Source organism: Aulonocara sp. 'chitande type north' Nkhata Bay, linkage group LG12 (genome assembly GCF_057382095.1).
Source record: "Aulonocara sp. 'chitande type north' Nkhata Bay isolate Kocher_YH1m ecotype deep benthic linkage group LG12, A_spYH_male_GT1.1, whole genome shotgun sequence".
Taxonomy (NCBI): Eukaryota; Metazoa; Chordata; class Actinopteri; order Cichliformes; family Cichlidae; genus Aulonocara; species Aulonocara sp. 'chitande type north' Nkhata Bay.
Window position 1 is genome coordinate 22,612,616 of NC_141355.1, and position 18,159 is coordinate 22,630,774.

At 40.2% G+C, this 18,159-nt stretch overlaps 2 protein-coding genes across 3 annotated transcripts in view; one reads left to right on the plus strand and one right to left on the minus strand.

Moving 5' to 3' along the window:
- The first annotated feature begins 256 nt into the window (after positions 1-256).
- LOC147317458 (hydroxycarboxylic acid receptor 2-like) lies at positions 257-1,885 on the plus strand. Its single transcript, XM_086312917.1, has one exon. The coding sequence runs from the start codon at positions 275-277 to the stop codon at positions 1,238-1,240; it is 966 nt and encodes a 321-aa protein (XP_086169043.1). The 5' UTR covers positions 257-274; the 3' UTR covers positions 1,241-1,885.
- A 2,588-nt stretch (positions 1,886-4,473) lies between these two features.
- The window catches only part of kntc1 (kinetochore associated 1), a 28,932-nt gene continuing 15,246 nt past the window's right edge, over positions 4,474-18,159 (minus strand). For both annotated transcript variants that reach the window (XM_086314424.1, XM_086314423.1), the window contains exons 39-62: positions 18,011-18,139; positions 17,572-17,688; positions 16,198-16,307; positions 15,838-16,054; positions 15,620-15,709; positions 15,358-15,523; positions 14,681-14,739; positions 14,351-14,567; positions 14,195-14,268; positions 13,865-14,075; positions 13,671-13,783; positions 13,498-13,553; positions 12,995-13,073; positions 12,786-12,910; positions 12,563-12,698; positions 12,358-12,453; positions 12,116-12,172; positions 11,750-11,804; positions 10,588-10,651; positions 8,462-8,591; positions 8,292-8,381; positions 7,665-7,819; positions 4,995-5,097; positions 4,474-4,859 (exon numbers count right to left, since the gene is read on the minus strand). In XM_086314424.1, the coding sequence (XP_086170550.1) occupies positions 4,824-4,859; positions 4,995-5,097; positions 7,665-7,819; positions 8,292-8,381; positions 8,462-8,591; positions 10,588-10,651; positions 11,750-11,804; positions 12,116-12,172; positions 12,358-12,453; positions 12,563-12,698; positions 12,786-12,910; positions 12,995-13,073; positions 13,498-13,553; positions 13,671-13,783; positions 13,865-14,075; positions 14,195-14,268; positions 14,351-14,567; positions 14,681-14,739; positions 15,358-15,523; positions 15,620-15,709; positions 15,838-16,054; positions 16,198-16,307; positions 17,572-17,688; positions 18,011-18,139 (2,685 nt within the window). In that variant the 3' untranslated portion in view covers positions 4,474-4,823. The remainder of the gene's footprint in view (positions 4,860-4,994; positions 5,098-7,664; positions 7,820-8,291; positions 8,382-8,461; positions 8,592-10,587; positions 10,652-11,749; positions 11,805-12,115; positions 12,173-12,357; positions 12,454-12,562; positions 12,699-12,785; positions 12,911-12,994; positions 13,074-13,497; positions 13,554-13,670; positions 13,784-13,864; positions 14,076-14,194; positions 14,269-14,350; positions 14,568-14,680; positions 14,740-15,357; positions 15,524-15,619; positions 15,710-15,837; positions 16,055-16,197; positions 16,308-17,571; positions 17,689-18,010; positions 18,140-18,159) is intronic.

The following is an 18,159-nucleotide window of genomic DNA, read 5'->3' on the forward strand; positions in this document are numbered from 1 at the left end:
ATGCAGAGATGTGTAAAAGTGATTTTTTTGTTATCACCTTTATTTTTATTTCTTTATTTCTACAGAAATTTAACACCACCAAGACAGACAACTAATTGCTTGTTAACACCTAAAAAAAAAAAAAAAAAAAAAAGCAGAAGCCTCAGGCTTCCGGGTAAAGGCTGAACCACATAATCACACTTTTTTTGCATTTGCATTTCCCTTTAAAGAGTACGGGCAGCTCCAAAGGAGTCGTTTCTTTTTGTGAAGACATCAAAGAGGCACGTAGCTCACGATGCGTTGCAGCTTCAATGGCACTCTGCTGATCAATGTCCTCCCTCCTCTGCTGATGACAGAGTTTGTCCTGGGAGTTCTTGGTAATGGTTTGGCTCTGTGGATCTTCTGCTTCCACCTGAGGCCCTGGAAAAGCAGCACAGTGTTGCTCTTTAACCTGGCAATGGCTGATTTTCTGCTCAATATTGTTTTACCTCTCCGTGCCAGCTACTATTTCGCCGGGATCAAATGGAAGTTTGGAAACGCCCTCTGTAACATCTGCCTCTTCATGCTGGCCCTGAATCGCAGCGGAAGCACCTTCTTCCTGATGGCCATCGCTGTGGACAGGTACATGCGTGTGGTGCATCCCCACCATCCCATCAACTCTCTGAGCGTCTCTAAAGCCATAATCGGAGCACTCGGGCTGTGGTTGATCACCACTTCAATGACTGCTCATGTCTTCTCTTTGTCACACATCAACACAACGTACTGTGAGAGCTTCATGATTGACACCAAGACCAAGGGTAATCTTTCCTGGCATAAGTTTGCATTTCTGTTTTCCTTCTACATGCCTCTGCTGGTCATCCTCTACTGCACATTCTGCATCGTTCGCAACCTGAAAGGGAGGCAGTTGGCCCAGCATGCCAAGATCAAGAAGGCCTTGTACTTCATCATAGTCGTGGTAGTGCTCTTCATCATTTGCTTCCTCCCAAGCAACTTCACACAGCTGGTGATCTGGATCAAGTCCTATAAATTAGCCGGTTCCTCTAACATGTGTTCTGAAATGGAAAACCTTACCATTGTATTTTACATCACCATTAGCCTGACCTACCTCAACAGCGTTTTGGATCCTGTGGTCTACTACTTCTCCAGCCCCGTCTTTAAGAGCATCTGCAGGAAGGCTCTTCATCTGCCTGAAACAGAAAATGCTGAGAGTACAGAGAAGAAAACCCGGGAAACGGGCTCCCAGTCGATCAGCCAACTGTGATCACTAAACTGAGGAGGTATAACAAGCAGCTTCATAGCTAAAGGTTCAATTTAAAGTAAGTTTATCGATTCCATCATTAAGCTGTAAGTGCTAAAGCTATTTCATATTTACTATTAATTGCATTTTCAAAACATGGCAATTATGGAGTAAAAACCTCTAAAAGTCAAAAAACGATGCAGCTGTGTCTTCTATAGAGCCGTTTCTAGCTAAAGCAGTCTCACTCACACTTTGAAATAATAAGCTACACACTGGCACAGAAATCCTCCGAACTGAGTGATTAAACTTTTCATCAGTGAAAAGCTTTTTTCTTTTTTTTCCCCAGCACATCACTTGCTTAGAAGCTATCACACCAATGCTGACTGCACTTTTCTAAATGTATTTGTCTTCCAAAACATGTACACGTTAAGACGTGTGAATTAAACAAAGATTATGTGAAATAAGGACATTTATAACCTCATCTGAATAAGATTTCTTTCTTTTGTCATGTGAAAACTATAATAATGAGAAACATACTGCATATATACATAATGTATAAAAGCTTTTATACATGAGTTAAAAATATGGATATATATTAAGGCAACTTTGAATAAAAACAACAAAACTGTATGAATATGTATTCTTTGTCTTTTGCCAATGCTGTATGAACGTATGATAATAAATATAAGTTTATTGTCAACACTGAGATGTTGCCTGTTTTCTTGGAATCTTTCAGAAGTGGGCGATGAAGGGATCATAATGAAACTGCTGGCATTGCAGCAGTACAATATGAAGCACACTCCTCCTGGTTAAGATGGCTCAAAAATATCTCCCTGTAAAACAACAGGCACTGGAGTTTATAGCTGCTTTTAGGTGGCTGGGGTAGAAGGAGGGTACACCCTGGACCGCTTGCCAGTCTGTCACAGTCTGTGAACAGCTGACTCTCTAACAAAGAGAGTCAGCTGTTCACACTCACATTGACACCCCTTTGTAATTTAGAGTTGACCTAAACCCACTAAAGTAAGTTTATCAATCAAAAAACGATGTTTGGACTGTTGCACAAAGATGGTGTATACCGAGAGAAAATGCAAACACCACGCAAGTGGTGGGTTTGAACCCAGGACCTCCTTGTCGTCAGGTAACAGTGCTAAACAACATATCAGTGTGCAGCTGCAACAGCAATATCAGTATGATGTAATGATAACTTCTTTAGGAATAATCTTTCAGGACATGCAGATATGGCAGATGATATATAAAATCCAGACCTATCACACAAATACTTGATACGAAGGAGAAGACAGATGTGTGCTCCATCTACACCGTTTTTCTAAATCTCCATGCGCTCTCCCAGATAGAGACACACTCAGGTTCTGTATCATCTCTTGAATTAGGAAACAATGGATTTAATGAAAGCCTGATTGTTCCTTAAGAGATTTTAAGCAATGAGCACAACCCTTAGAGAAAAATCTTTCACATGTATATTATCAAATCTGTTTGGTGCATTAATTTGTTTTCCTGGTATTCGGCACTCTATTGGGTCTTGTTTTTCTTACATGAAACTATTTTAACCAACTCACAACTGCAGTTTCACAACTGCAGCTAAAGTTGGGGAAGTACAATATCTGATGGCCTAGTTCAGCAAAGATGATTCAGACACTTTGGTTTCTGTGAATCGAGTTTATAAATATAACTTTATGACACTTGATCTGTCCATTCTGAGAAACAAGCCATTTCTTCTCATTTAATTCACACGCAGCTAAAATTATGGTTCTTGTGCAGCTTAAACAAGTCCTTGAATCATTGAAAACACATAAATGATACAAATTGCATTTAAAAACATGCATTGGTTTATATATCTTTATATAATGTTTTCTGAGGGGCAACAGTTTGAGTGTATAAACACATATTTAATCTCATATTTCTCAGACCTTTTTGCATACATGAACACAATCTGTAGAACACTATGCAAAAGTCTTGATCCACCCCTCAATTTAAAAAAAAATTTTTTGCAGAAAAATGCATCCACCGATTTATTGAAGCACAGTCTGGTCTTTCTTAGACAAGGGAGTCTGTCAAACTGTGTTAGTATATTGACCTTTCTTTGATTAAACTGAAAAAATAGGAACAAATTCTTAGTTTTTGCTTCTAGTAACAAAGTCCCAAAAGATACAATTTAAACATGGTTCTTTGGCAAGTTGTCTATAATGCTAGGGCAACACTGATTCATACCTTGAGTTAGGTTCCTTGAACAAGGACCGGACTAAATCTGGACACCAGTTTCACATAATGGCCATTTTAGATGAAAATGAAACCATCATTTTAACACAAAGCCACGCAGAGAATACAAAGTCTTCCGTTTCCCATGAGGCAAGTGAGTTTGAAAAGGAAGTCTCGTGACATTAATTTAATGCGCTCCTCTCTGGGAACAGATGAGCTTTATAAGTCCATTTAAGGGCACACCATGTGTGGCTAAACCACTAACAAGTAAACTTGCTGAGCGTTCTTGATGGGCAAACGTGATACATAATCTCTGCACACTTGAATGAGTGACAGCTGCAAAGGAGAAGAAAAAACTGGAGGACCAAAATGTATAAATCTTTTGAAAAATTCAGAATGGATAAAGTTCAGCTCGGATCGGTCTCACTGTGAGTGCACACTTCCTCTCAAATATCACACAGTCACTTCTAACAGCGAGTGACGGGAAGTAGTCCATCAGAAACAAGACCAGTGTTTAAAAAAAAGTTGATGAACCAAAGAAGTACGACTGAGATAAGGAAGCTGTTTCATATAAATGTGAAAGTAACAAGTATTTAAAAAGAAAACAGAAATAACTTTAGGAAAATGTGAGCACAGCAAGTAGGTCCCGCGTTCGAAACCACCATCTGGTCGGGACCTTTCTGGGTGGAGTTCATATTTTCTCTCTGAGTACTCCGGCTTCCTCCCACAGTCCAAAGACATGCAGTTAGTGGGGTTAGATTCTAAACTGCCCATCGGTGCAAATGGTTGTCTTAGCCCTGCGTCAGATTGGTGACCTGTTCAGGGTGAACCCTGCCTCTCGCCCTGTGGGAGCTGGATGACCGAGTTTGGTGTGGAAGAACTTGACTCCCATAAATCCCATAAACACCTCTAAATCTTTTACAAAGCCTTTTCAGAAGAGTTGAAGTTATAGCTGCAAAGGTTCGGCCAACATCGTATAAAATTCCATGAAGTAAGATTGGTTTGTTCCTTAATGTGTGTGACGGCAGATGAGCTGATACTTTTGGCAACACAGTGTACATCATTTATTAGGATTACTGCTCCTCTTTCTTTTAGAACCGATGTGCGACAGTACTTTAGCTTCAAAATATTGTACAAAGTGTGGCTGTGCAATGAAAATCAACAGTTAAACTCAATACACATCCTAGGAAACAAACTTGGAGTTACAGTGGAAAATAAAAGTTGACATGTGATCTGCTGCTTCTAAATAGCTCATCTCCACAGTTTTCATAAATGAATAGTTTATTCAAATATTACAGCTGAAAGATAAATGTGAAGTGCAAATACTGCATCTCAGCCTAAAGCAGACCAAGGAGGATTATATAAACACGGCTGAAGCAACAGTGCTGGTTCATCTCAATACTCCGTGTTGCATGTTAAGAAAGTCCTGAAAAACAAATGAAATCATTAATGCACACAGGTGAAGTGCTTTTAGCTAATAAAAAGAAACTTCTACTTCACATCAAACATGTGTAGCCTTTACGTTCCACTAAACTCGGCCCAAGATATCGGCTTCAGTTACCTTCAGGCAGCTGGATGACAACGAGCCATTTGTCAGGGTTTTCCCTCGCTGACGCTCTCTGTGTTTCATGTACTCACGAGCGAGTGATTCAGCATCATCATGGCTGCAGGGAAGATTGAAGAGCACAGACAACTAAAGTCATGCAACTTTAACCGGTTTAAGACATCTGTTTCTAACACAGTTCTAAGTGCGAGCATTTAAACTGAACTGGAAGCAAAAATCTGAATTTCGAGCTACAACCTGAGACTGTAGGATAACATTAAGAGTAAGTAAGAGTAACAGTAAGAGCTAGCGTTTTTAAATAACAGCCAGTCTATGACAACCTCTTCCAGTTAAAAGGTTTGAGATATGAAGACAAAATTAAAAAAATAAATAAAAAAAATGAACAAACTGAGCCAAAATGCAGTGTGTGAAAACCTGCTTTCATTTCAATTGAGAGGCTAAGTAGCAGCCAGGTGCTGCTAATCAAAAGCATTTGATTAAATGACCATCAGCAGATATCAGCACCTCTATGAAAGCAGATGTTTTGGCAGTTTGCAGGTCAGGAGTATTCAGGATTCACCATTAACTTAGTATATCAAAGTATTCTAGAGTCACAACAGCTGAAGCCAGAATAATGGGCCTCATTTACTAATATTTGGGTGGAAATGTTTTTATCATGCGCAACAAATTAGTTTGCATGCAAAATTACAGTCAGATTCAGAAACCTGCAAACTGGCCTATTTTATTCTCACCACTGTGGGTATGTTAGTAAATCAGAATAGTTCAAAACCAGCAGCCTTGTGGGAGCCCCATATAATTTGCCTATTATCTGCGCACTTCCCCGCCATGGCTTCTCAACATAAGTGAACACACTTAGCTCCAAGTGAAGAGAAAGTGGTGACGATGTTATAAGACAGAATCCTGCACCTCTGAGGCAAGAAACAAGAAGAAAGTCTGACCATATAAAATTAAATAACAGTGTCTGGATGCTGAAAGAGGAAGCCAGAAGAGACCAAAGAAGTTTCAAAAATAATAAATAAAATAAGCACGCAGGCCTGAAATAACAGAATATAATTTCTCCTGAGAGATTCCCTGTGCACCAAAGTTTGGAATCAAAGTTGACATAAAAACAAAATACCACAAGGAATAAAAAGATTAAAACAGGTGGAGGCCGAGGAACCATGTGATCCATCAGCCCCACACGAGAACCTCGCGAGCTTCGGGTAGTGACTGAAAGAATCGGATGCACAAATAAGCTTCCACCAAAGGGTGGCTGTGCTTCCCCTTGGCGATAGTATTTTGTTTTCTTCACGTGCCTTTTTTGTAGTCCTGAGCATTTTGTGGCTTAATGCGTTTTAGAAAGCTATGAATAAAAACCAAAATTCAATGATAATTGCTAATGATTGTTAGTAGTAGTAGTAGTAGTAGTAGTAGTAGTAGTAGTAGCAGCCTTACTCATTTTACAGATTTGTGTTCAAATTCATAAGGCAGCCAGGTGTTTGTTGTACGTATGTTTGGTCAGAGGAACTGACCTAAACTAAATTTGTTCCTAAAATACAAAAATATTGATAAATCACAGATTTTGTACATATGCACTGTGAATGAGTAAATGAGGCCCAATGATCCCAAGCACTGCAACAAATCTACGCTGAATGGTTGAAATAGAAAAACACCAAGATTTTGCACTGATCCGGTTAAAGAGCAGACCTCATCCTGATTTAAATGCTGTGGTCAGATCTTAAGACAGAACATCTGCAAACCTCAATAAACTGAATTAAAAAATGTGCAATTCACTTGTATTTTTATTTTTATTCCTATTTATTCTATTCATCCCCTTTGTATATTTTATTTATATATGTCTCTGTATTTATATGTGTGTGTGTGTGTGTGTATATATATAATATTCTGTAACTCTCTAACTTCTGTTGGTGCTGTGCTTTTGGAAACCGAATTTCCCAGAGAAACCCACCCGAGGGATTAATAAAGTTTTATCTTATCTTATCTTCTTATCTAAAACCAAACTCAATGTTCAGATAAAGGTACAAGCAAACAGAATCACGGGGTGTAGTTAGTTTTCACATGCAGCGTCTGTGTTTTCTTTTTTCTCAATAAATGATGAACTAGCGTAATTATGTTGTGTTGTTGTTCATCTAACATTGTATCTAAATAATTTTAGAACCTGGGAACGACCAGATAATTTAAAAATTGTGCACTGATGCGTAAACTCTTAGACTTGAAAGAAGGTGGTGTGCTCGTTTTTCACACGACTGTGTGGTACTGTATCCCAATAACTTCCTGTTTTAAAAAGCTGATGTTTTTTTTCCTGTGCAAGTCTGAGGCCCATGGTGAAATTGCAGATTGGGGATCTGGCCATTACAGATCAATGCAGAGGAGGCGTCTCAGTGCGTGGTTATAGACTGGATTTTTATGTGTATAATAATGAAAGCTTTAGATCACAGCTCATAGATATCATAGGCACATGTAGATCATTGTTAGTCTCCTTCCATTTATATGAGGGTTGGAAGGACAGGTACCCGCTCTTTATATCCTTGTATGGATGATTACATCAGGTTTTAGACTTTTTAGATCACAGCACTATGCATCAGTTTATTGTTGATGTTTTTAAACCATCTCTATAGAAACGTTTTTGTTGCTTTCCTATGAAAGGTTGAGCGGTGTGAATCTCACCAGTTCTGGCTGATCAGATAGTCCACCAAATCTTTCACTTGGTTAGGCTGCCCACTCGACACTATGAGCTGCTTCAGATGGCTGAAGTGTTTCGTCTTCAGCAGTTTCTGATGCTGTCCATTCTGGCTGATGAAAGTTAACACAGTCTCCCTGACCTGATGGATCATTAAGAAAATTAAGTCATGTAGTATAAGACATTAAATATATAACATAATATACTCTATAATTTTGTTTATATGAGAATCACAATGAAGAATGCAGATGAATTTCATTTCATCAGATGCTACAAAACAGCAAATCTGCTCACGTGAAGATTGGGTTTATTTCTGTGTTTGGTTAGCAACACTGTTTTTCCGACAAACAAAAAAATATCTTTCATAATTTCACACCATCTTATCAGCTGATCAGACTTCCTGTTTAACAGTTTTAAGGAGTGTGCTGATACTCAGAAATATTAATGTCTAAAAAATAAAAAGAATTCTATTTTTAAAATATATTTAGAAACAAAGAAAGATTAAATGAAATGACAATGTAGCTGAAGTGGACATTTCTAAATGAAAGTAAAATGTGGTAACAAGTGTTAAAGGCAGTTAAATCTGTAAGCAGTGGAAAGACGTCACATCTAACCTGTGAAGGAATACCAGCGAGTTCCCCGGTGTTCATAAGCTCGTCCACCTGCTCGAGCACGGCGAGCGGGTTGCAGACAGACAGGAAACCCTGCAAACAACAACAAAAAAAAGAGTCAGAGCCTAAACTACACGTTTACTTCTCACATGTATTTAAATGGATGCACTGACCTGGACCTGCTGCTCCTTCTTACTAGCACAGGGAATTAGAAGGAGCGTTCCCAGGGCGAAGGCTGGCAGATTGAACTGTGCAAAGCGATTGGCAATTCCGATCAAATCCAGATTCAACAGAAATGGGCACCTCGGGAGGGAAAAGCAATGGCGAGACATTAGGAGTTAAGGTGAAGATTAGATGAAGCATTACTCAGGTCTAATACTAATTCAGAAATGAATCAGACGGAAGTAGTGTGTTTATAAACTGTCCAAAATATTAAACGAACACTTAGAAAACACAATGGGGAAGGAATTATGCTGGACATCCATCCATCTATCTGTCTGAAATGGACTAGGTAATATGTTAGAATAGGCAGAATGCCACATTCAAAGAGACCCTGAAAATCAAAGTAAAAAAAATCAATAAAAAAAGATGCAGCAAGTTAGTCCAGTTTTCAAAGATTTCACTGCAGCAACTCAGAATGGCACTCAGTAGTTTGTATGGCCCCCACAAGCCTGAATGCATGCCTGAAAATATCATAATGCGCAGCATAACGTTCTCCACCGCTGCTCCTGACATTTTCACATGCGTCTCATGTCCACAGGGTGAAGCTGGTCTCATCTTTGAAAAGCACAGTGCACTAGTGGTGGACCTGCCAGTTCTGGTATTCTGTCCAGCTCTTCTAGATTAACTCTCTCTCTCTTAGAATCTCCATGCTCTTGAGACTGTTGTTAGACTACCTGTGCACTCTCTCTGCAAGGACCAGGTATCACCTCATGTTTCCAGTAGTGACGCTGACACCAAATGAAAAACCAGTCAGAAAAAATAAGGGAAAAATGTCAGTGGACTCCACCTATAAAACCATTCCCTTTTGGAGGCTGTCTCATTGTCGGACCCTGTAGTGCACCTGTTGTTATTGTGTGTGGATGCCCTCAAAGGGCAAAAGACCACACAAAGGGCAGAACAGGCAGTGACCTCATTAACTGCTGACTCAAAACAATCCACCTACATTCAATATCAACTTTCATTATTAATATCTTATCTAAACTGAGAAAAACATATATACAAGTACATGATATTGCAGTTTAGACCTACATCACTGCATTAAGAACAAAACACAGCCTTTTACACTCATTCACTGTGATGATGTCATGTGTCATGAAACTGTTGTTCTTCTGAATCAAATCATGGCTGCTGATGTGAAAACACAGCATACAGATGTGCCCCAATTCCTGGTTCTGACTGGTTTTAGTCAGTGATGGCATTGGAAATCTATTTATTGAACACAAATGAACTACACACGGGTTCAGTTTACTGCATTTTTAAGCCACTTGTCTCAGAACACCAAAAAAGCTAAAACAAACAAACAAACAAAACCCCAAGCATGTATAAGATCATTGGTGCCACAGCTGACTGAAGCTGACTGAGTTACTGGCACCCTGGATGCCTGCATGCATCTGCTGCAGCAGCCTTGCATTTCCTGATCGTTCTCAGAAGAAATCTGACTGCACTGAGGCACCGGGATGAGGTGCTCCAACCAGTACTTGTACCATTCTTGCAGCAGCACCACATCCTGTTTTAGCAAGACAATACCTGTCCACACAGGACAGGTCTTTGTGGATCAGGAGCATATCCTGACATATCCCTAGCTTACTTATTTCTAATATGCCACCTACTGAACATACAATTTTTTCAAGGCAGGCACAACCGGTGACTATTCATTGACTGTACTCAACCAGTATGGAAGAGCAATTCTTCAACACTTGTACCATCAATGCACAGATGCACAACAGCATGCATCGTGTCCACAGGAGGTCATACCTCATTTTAGATCTCTTGTTTGAGCTTCTATTATAGTTGATGTATAATGCCTATTTAAAAACACTTGCTGACCAGTATATTTTAAGTGTGAACACTTTATATAGTCTTATCGAGTATTTGCATCTTTATCTACGTGCAAGGCCTCTTTTGTTTTTGTAGCACAGCCAGAGTTTTCAAGTCCTGATTGAAAAAGTTGTATCAAGATTTATTTTTGCTTTTAAATTAATAAAGAGTGTACGCACAGTATGCTGCCCTATTCAAACACAAGAAGTCCATGAAAGAATCAGTTTGGTGGTTATAGCTGAATGTGAGTGAGGCATACTTGAGGAGGAGAACAAATGTCCTGTAGAGCATCGCCTGCTGATCTGGACTCAGAGGAACAGAAGCTGGTGCCAAAAAATAAGAACAAACAAACAAACAACTGCATTTAAAAGAAGAGCTGAACAGAGAAGAGCACACATGCATCATCAACTTTAAAAGGCTTCATAGGAAGCAGTTAGCTAGTGAAGTTACTATCAGGGAACTTATACTCAGTGACAGCATACCGTCATGTCCACATTAATGATCTGCACTGACCCTGCTTCAGGTAATCATCCCTACCATCCTCTATAAAACAGTAGTACTGTACAGATGAGCACATCTGTCAGATTCAACTCACATAAGTCTGTATTATTCTTGCAGCTGTTTCTCAGATTTGCCTAAACCTGTTATTTCTCAATGTAATTTGCACTACTCTCTTAGAGAGCTGACATGTTTCTCTTCTTTAAGTTAATCCAAGTTTTTTTTCTTTCTTTAAAAAAAAAAAAAATCACTGTTGCATATATAATTTCTTTTGCCCTTATACTTATTTTAGTACACCCCATTATCAGCTTTGCCTCAGAAACAGCTCACTTGTATGAAGTGGCGTACACAGCATTATTTGTTGTTAGATCTGATCAAGCCTGTCTTGGTTTTGGGGAATTGCTTATGGGTGGTTTCGAAATTCTGATGCTGAAAGGCTTAAGAGAAAGACTTCTCGAAAACGTTTAAAGCAGCAAAATAAACTTCAGCTCCTACTTTTCTTCTTCGGTTTTTTTTATTTTTATGAACCTGCATTAAAGCCCTTACTCACGAGTCTCATTATTCTGACTTTTCAAGGGGAAGCTGTGGCTCATAAGGTAGAGTTATTAACCCAGTCTTTTACTGACCACAGCTCATGATGGGCAGTCCTACCTCATACATGCCTTTCTGTTATTGGGTTGCATTGCTGTAACTATACACAAAGCCTAAAGTTGCACCACTCTTGCCAAAACATTTCAACATAAAGTAATTTTTCATCTTTTACTTGCCAATGAAAGAGGAACAAGACACATGTAACTTGTTTGTACAAGTCTTAAGCCTGCAGGGTGAACAAGTTTGGGGCTAAAGCTTCCAATATGAAGAAAGTGGATATCTGAACATCAACGAGCACCAAGACAAGCAAATTTCAGTCATTTGCGTCGTACCTGAGACAAAAGGTGCCAGTATCATGCTCCTCCAGGTCCGTGAGAAACTTGAAATCTGCGGAGCACAAATAAAATAATTACTCGTTGTCAAACTGGAAAGTTATTTCTGGCACCGGACATCCTGTGGTGCAGTGGTTAAACCGTGCTCTACCAAATGCAATGCCACTGCTTTCGTTCCAACAAACACATAAACACACACATAAACAACCAAAGCCGATGCTCTGCACAAATGTCTGAGCATCAACTCCAGAGCTGCATTACTGTAAAGACATTAGGCATTTATGGTTTATGACACTTTAGAGAAAATGGTTTTACAAGTGAAAAAAATGCCTTTTTTCAATTCGTGAAATAAAAGTGATGAATTACCTCCCACAAAGCCGGAACAGCCACTATTGCCTCCAATACCTTCTGGAGGTGGCTGATCTGAGGAAGAGAAATATTTACATTCAGGTGTTACTTCCGAAACACAACCCAGCTTCTATTTAGGAATAATGTATTTATGGATCTTCAGCTTGAAAATATTTCCAAGTACTGGAGAAAAAAAACCCTCTCATTTTACGCTACTTGTTTTTTGGGTCTTTGAATAAAAGCGTGATGCACGTTCTCACCAGGTTGAAGCCGAGCAGCTTCTGAAGCAGGTTGTTCCACAGCTGAGGGTCGTAAATCTGGTACTCCAGGCACAGGTCTGCCACCAACCGCACAGCCTGAAAGGATAAAAGGTGCTTCCGGTTTTGTGTCTGACATTTCTAACCCAATGAAGTAAAAGTGAGGAAACAAGCTGGGATAATTTGAATGTTGTCTGTGAGAAAGTACCTGAGGCTCATGACTGTGGTTCTTCCAAAGCCCTTTAACTAAACCCTCTTTGGGACTACTGAGGAAGGACTGAACTGTGTACGGGATGTTTAATGCTTCCAGTTGTGAGACAAAGATGTAACACTTCAGGTAATATCTGCATATGAATAGAAACCAGAGAAACATTAGTTACTATAGACCTACAGGCCATACAGGTACCGTTTAACTTTTAATGGATTCTTACGGGATTTTGGTGATGGGGATTTGCAGCTGAGCCTCCAGAATGGGTGCATCAGCGAGGCGGACGAGACAGAGTAGCGCTCGAGTCCGATGGCAGAAGGTCAGACGAGGCCCAGATGTGCTAAGCGGCTAGAGAAGGGAAATCAAACACAGATTTAGTTGGATTTTCCCCCCATTATTGCTTTTGTTTTGTTTTTTTCCCTTTAAACGCACCCAAGTTTCTGCAGTTAAGATAGGGCTCAGATGACGGACGGCATCTTGCATCGAGCAGGACTCCAGCATGTACACCACCCTGTAAGCATTAAAAACACAGTGAGTAGAATGACTACGCCAGTGGGTTCTCAACACAGAGCCAGAGAGAATTTAGAGCAACCAAGAAATCTTTATTTCATTCATACTGCAGATGCATGCAACATCTGTGGGCGCTGCTAAAGGCTTTTGTAAGAAAGAAAGAAAGAAAGAAAGAAAGCACTCTGTAAACAGTAACTGATATCTTAGGGTTGCACTTGCATGTCTGCGGCTGCTCTGTCGTACATGTGAGCTTTGAGGTCTCGATCTGTGGTTGCCTATGAGGGCAGAGTTGACAGCTGAGCAGAAGACACACTGCAGTGTCACTGCTAACATCCTTTGTAACTCAAAGGTAAACTATCCCGTTTTAACGAATTATAATTAAGAAAAAAGAAAAGTAGTAAGAATGGAAAAAGTGACTGCGCTACCTCATCAAGTCTGGGTCCTCCTCAATGTTGCTGACACAGTCACTATACCCAATATCCTAATTAAATAAGAAGAAAGAAAAAAGTTTAGTTGCACTAAACACACAGCAGCAAATCTGATAACACACAAAACAATAAAAAGGCAGAGAGATAAGATAAAGCTACGACTGACAAACCTTGACCACAGCCGGGCCCGTCTTGCAGATCCATTTTTCTAACAACATGGTACGGATTTTTAGAAGATCCACATTATTGACTGTGGCTATTTCTTTAACTGCACCATGTATATCTGAGAAATAGAGAGACCTGGTTATATATTTAGGGAAAAAGCGAGCATTCATTTACCTACTGCGTTGATAAGTGTGCTCACCTGGATACGTCTGACCTCCTGACTCTTTGTAACGCTGTTCCACACTGCTGTGCTCGTACAGGGCCATTATGAGCCTGCCTGGCAGCCCAGACAGCTTCATCAGCTCTGGGCTGTTCAGCTGACTGGATATTAAAGTATTCTCAGTGGCTGAGCGCTGAAACTGTAGCTTCAGCTTGGACAGAAAGGTGTCTCCTCTGGCCCGTGCTACCTCCTGTGTGAGGTCAGAGGAGGAGAAGGAGAGGAAAAAAAAAATATCATCAACTAATGTGTAAAAAACTTTTTAGATGGGCATTTGAGACATTTCAGAATGTGAACAATTCAAAGACTGACATCAAGGTGTGGATCCTTTAACCAAGTGTCTCCAAGTGCCAAACAGAACCTGAGTGACTGTGTCTTCTCATAGCCTGTAGAGAAGAGGAAACAGCTAAGTGCATCTATACAAACACCCCTCACAGTCCAGCGTAGAGTCAAACGTGCAGCTCAAACCTGGCGGAAGCTCCTGGGTTATCTTGTGGGCCGTGGCAGCAGCCCACTCCGGGCTTTGGATACATTTGATGTACTTCATCATAGTCTTCGCCACCTTGAAAGTCTCCTTGTTTTGACAATGCCCCTGACCCATTTTCCTTTGCTCTAAGATTAACGGCTTCATTTTCTTCTCAAAGACATGGTTTGCTGCTGACATGTAGAGCTTGTCAAGGCTCACCTGTGGAGCAACAGGATGGTTTTAACAGCCTAAATTACCTCATTTTATGAATAAAAGAATATTTTCTGTGATTAAACAGACTAAGGCCGTGGTTTAGATTAGCGTGGCTTTACCTTCATGAGTTTGCTAATCAGCAGAAGTGTGGGGAAGGTCTCCTCGCTGAGCTCAGGACCTAAACAAAGAAGAATATTTTAACTTCATCAGTTTTAAACCATCTCATCAACTCTACCAGTATACTTCTGTCTGTAACTCAAAAGGCTTTTAATGAAAAATGATAAAAACTTTGTTGGAGTGTAGAGTGGGGTCATGTTAACAATCCATTAAAAATTGGCTTAAGTCAACCAAAGCCTTTGAACTATAATTCTTAAATTTTTGGTGTGTTTCACTTTTGACCTCTGGCCTGTTCTTCCAGGTCAAATAAGGTCAAACCTTAATAAAATGTCTTTAAAACTATGATTAAAGAGAATGAGCTACCTAGTTAGTTAGAAATATACTGTATTGTAATATTATATAATAAGCTTAAGTTATTGATGTCCACTTACAATACAATACCCTTAAAAGTAAATACTGACCACAAATGGAGCTTTTTGCTTCTGGTCTATGATAATTATTATTTTAAAAGTAATAGATGCCAGTGTGCAAACATGTTCACAGTTCAGGAGAAGTGCTGAAATTACTTCCTTTTAGACAACACCTACATTATAACAACTTTCTACCACTGCAGATGTGATGAAGATAAGTTTATGAGCATTAATACTGAGGTGTGAAAAGATAACAGTGGTTAACTTACAGATAATCTTCCAGTAATGCTTGGTCTGCATAAGTAGGTGGAAGGGAAGTCTGCTGCTGGAAAGGGAGTTTGGCAGCAGACCGGTTTCGAGAAGATGCGTGTTCTCCACGTCTGTGGGAGGAGAGACTCGCGTGTAGGACTTCAGATGCTGCAGGAGACCCATCGCCTGTGGGTTTAAAGTCAAATGTTTCAAGTCCCAACATTTCATTTTGAACACAGTGAACTACATAGGCTTGAATATGCCAGTGTGTTTGGTTTTTACCTGACCCACAGAGAGGCTGGTCACGTTCTCATCTGCAGCCTGTATGATCTTCAGCACCACTTCTATTCTCTCGTAGTTGTATGGGCTGAGCTGTATGAGAGGAAACGTTTTACAGATCAGCTCAACAGATTCTTGTAGGTTGGAATTTTATTTTTTTAATGTTTAAAAGTCTTAAAAACAGATAATTTTAGCGTATACTACATTTTAAATACAAAGACCTTGAATATGGCAGCACAGAGGTTGTCTGTGAGCTTGCTGGTGTTGTGTAACATTGGGATGATCTGCAGGACTCGATCCAGCGTGTCAGTGTGAGACAGAGGTTGCGCCTCCTCCTGACCGACAGCTGGATCACCTGCACCTTCCTCATCCTCCTGGAGCAGCAGTAAGGTGGTAATGTACTGGTTGATTACACTATCATGGTCCAGATTGTAGGTGCTGCAGAAAGGAAAAAAACAACTTTTAGCATAGCTGAGCGTGACACATACATGCACTCCAAGACAGGGTGGACATTTAAACACAGTCCAGACACATTTGTCCAACATGTTAGATGGTCAAAAGCGACAACAGGAGGAGCTGACCTGCAGTACTGGAGGATAATGTCTGGGGTGATTCTCTTGTTTTTCACTAAAACAGGGATCAGAGTGCTCTTCATCTCAGACCGCTGACGGAACACTGGCTGGATTGATATCTGGGAGAGAGACGCACAATAACAGATATGAAGTGACACAAAACAGGGAGAGAGAATGAAATACACAAAAAATTAAACAAATCTTTATAGACCTACACTGCTCAAAAAATTAAAGGAACACTTTTAAATCAGAGTACATTAGGTCAGTTTAGTAGGGGGGGAGTTGTTAAGTAGTTTCAGCTGCTTTGGTGTTATTAAAATTAACAGCAGGTGCACTAGTAGGGCAACAACCCCCACATTTTCCCTCTCCTCGTCTTTTCTGACTGTTTTTCTTTTGTTGCTAGTTTTGCATTTGGCTAGCGTCAGTGTCACTGCTGGTAACATGAGGTAATACCTGCACTCTGCAGAGGGTGCACAGGTAGTCCAACTCCTCGTGGATGGCGCATGCATATGTGCCAGTGCCAGAAGGTTTGCTGTCTCCAAGAACAGTTTTAGTAGCATGGAGGAGATTCCAGGAGACAGACAGTTACTCTAGTAGAGCTGGACAGGACCATAGAAGGTCTTTAACCCAAAAGCAGGTTTGAGCACTGCCAGAGCTATAAAATTACATCCAGTAGGCCACTGGTGTGAATGACTTTGATTCGCCTGAGTGCACAATGTTCTCTACTGGGCGCTGTGCTCACTGCCTGGCACCATAGAGCCTGATTGGTATTAGCTATGAATACCAGAATTCAGGTCCACCACTTTTCACAAATGAAAGACGGGTTCACCCTCAGAACATGTGAGAGAAGTGAAAGGGTCTGGAGAGGGTAAGGAGAGCGTTAAGCTGCCTGTAACATCGTTCAGCATGACCAGTTTGGTGGTGAGTCAGTGATATGCCTGCGGAGGCAAATCAATGGAGGGAGGCAGAGACCTCTACAGGCTAGGCAGTGGTATCCTGATTGTCATTAGGTATCAGGATAAAATCCATGTCCCCGTGGTGCAGTGGGTCCTGGGTTCCTCCTGGTGCATGACAATGCTCAGCCTCATGTGGTGAGGCACAAGCATGTGGGGGCCATACAAACTGCTGAGTCAGCAACTCAGAGTTGCTGCACTGACATTTTTGCAAAATGGACTTTGATTTTGGGGCTGTCTTTGAATTAATATTGATCAAACATAGCGGCATCCATTCATATGTAACACATTATCTAGTCCATATCACTGTAGATATCAGCATGATTTTCCCATTGAGACCTGATGTGTTTTCTAAGTATTCCTTTAATGTGAGCATTGCATTTATTCAGACCAGAGTACCTTTGACCACCTGATTTAAATACTTCATTACCTCCAATTTGCCAAGCTTGATTCCCCACTCAGCATCAGTGATGACAGAGAGAAACCTCCTCTGTTCTTCTGCCTCATTATATAAACTACAGAGATTTGCTCCAATCCTCGCCACAGCCTGGAAGAATAAAACACCGTAAGGGATTTCTGGAATATAACATCGATTTTTCTACAAAATTGATAACTGCTTGATATAACTGATTCCCAAGTGTTTAATCTCAGGTTCTTTAGACAAACTTCAGCTGAATCTTTTCTGTAGTCAAAGGGAAAAAACAAAACGATATGACAAAGTCTGATATTTATGGACTCACTAACTGATACACAGAAATAATGAAGTCCGTTTTTGCCCATTTGTTTCTCTTAAATTTCATTTACTAAAAACAATAAAACATTTTTTTTTAATTAAATTTTTTTTAAAAAGAAGAGATTTTATTGCTTACCAAAATCTTGTCATAGTTTTGCCAGGTGTTGTCAATAACTTTCCACAGTATTTTGAAGACTTCTGCTTTGGAGAGGAGTGTACAGAGACCAATAGCCAAATCACAATCCACCACCCTCCAGTTTAACACCTGTAGCCAATAGACAGAAA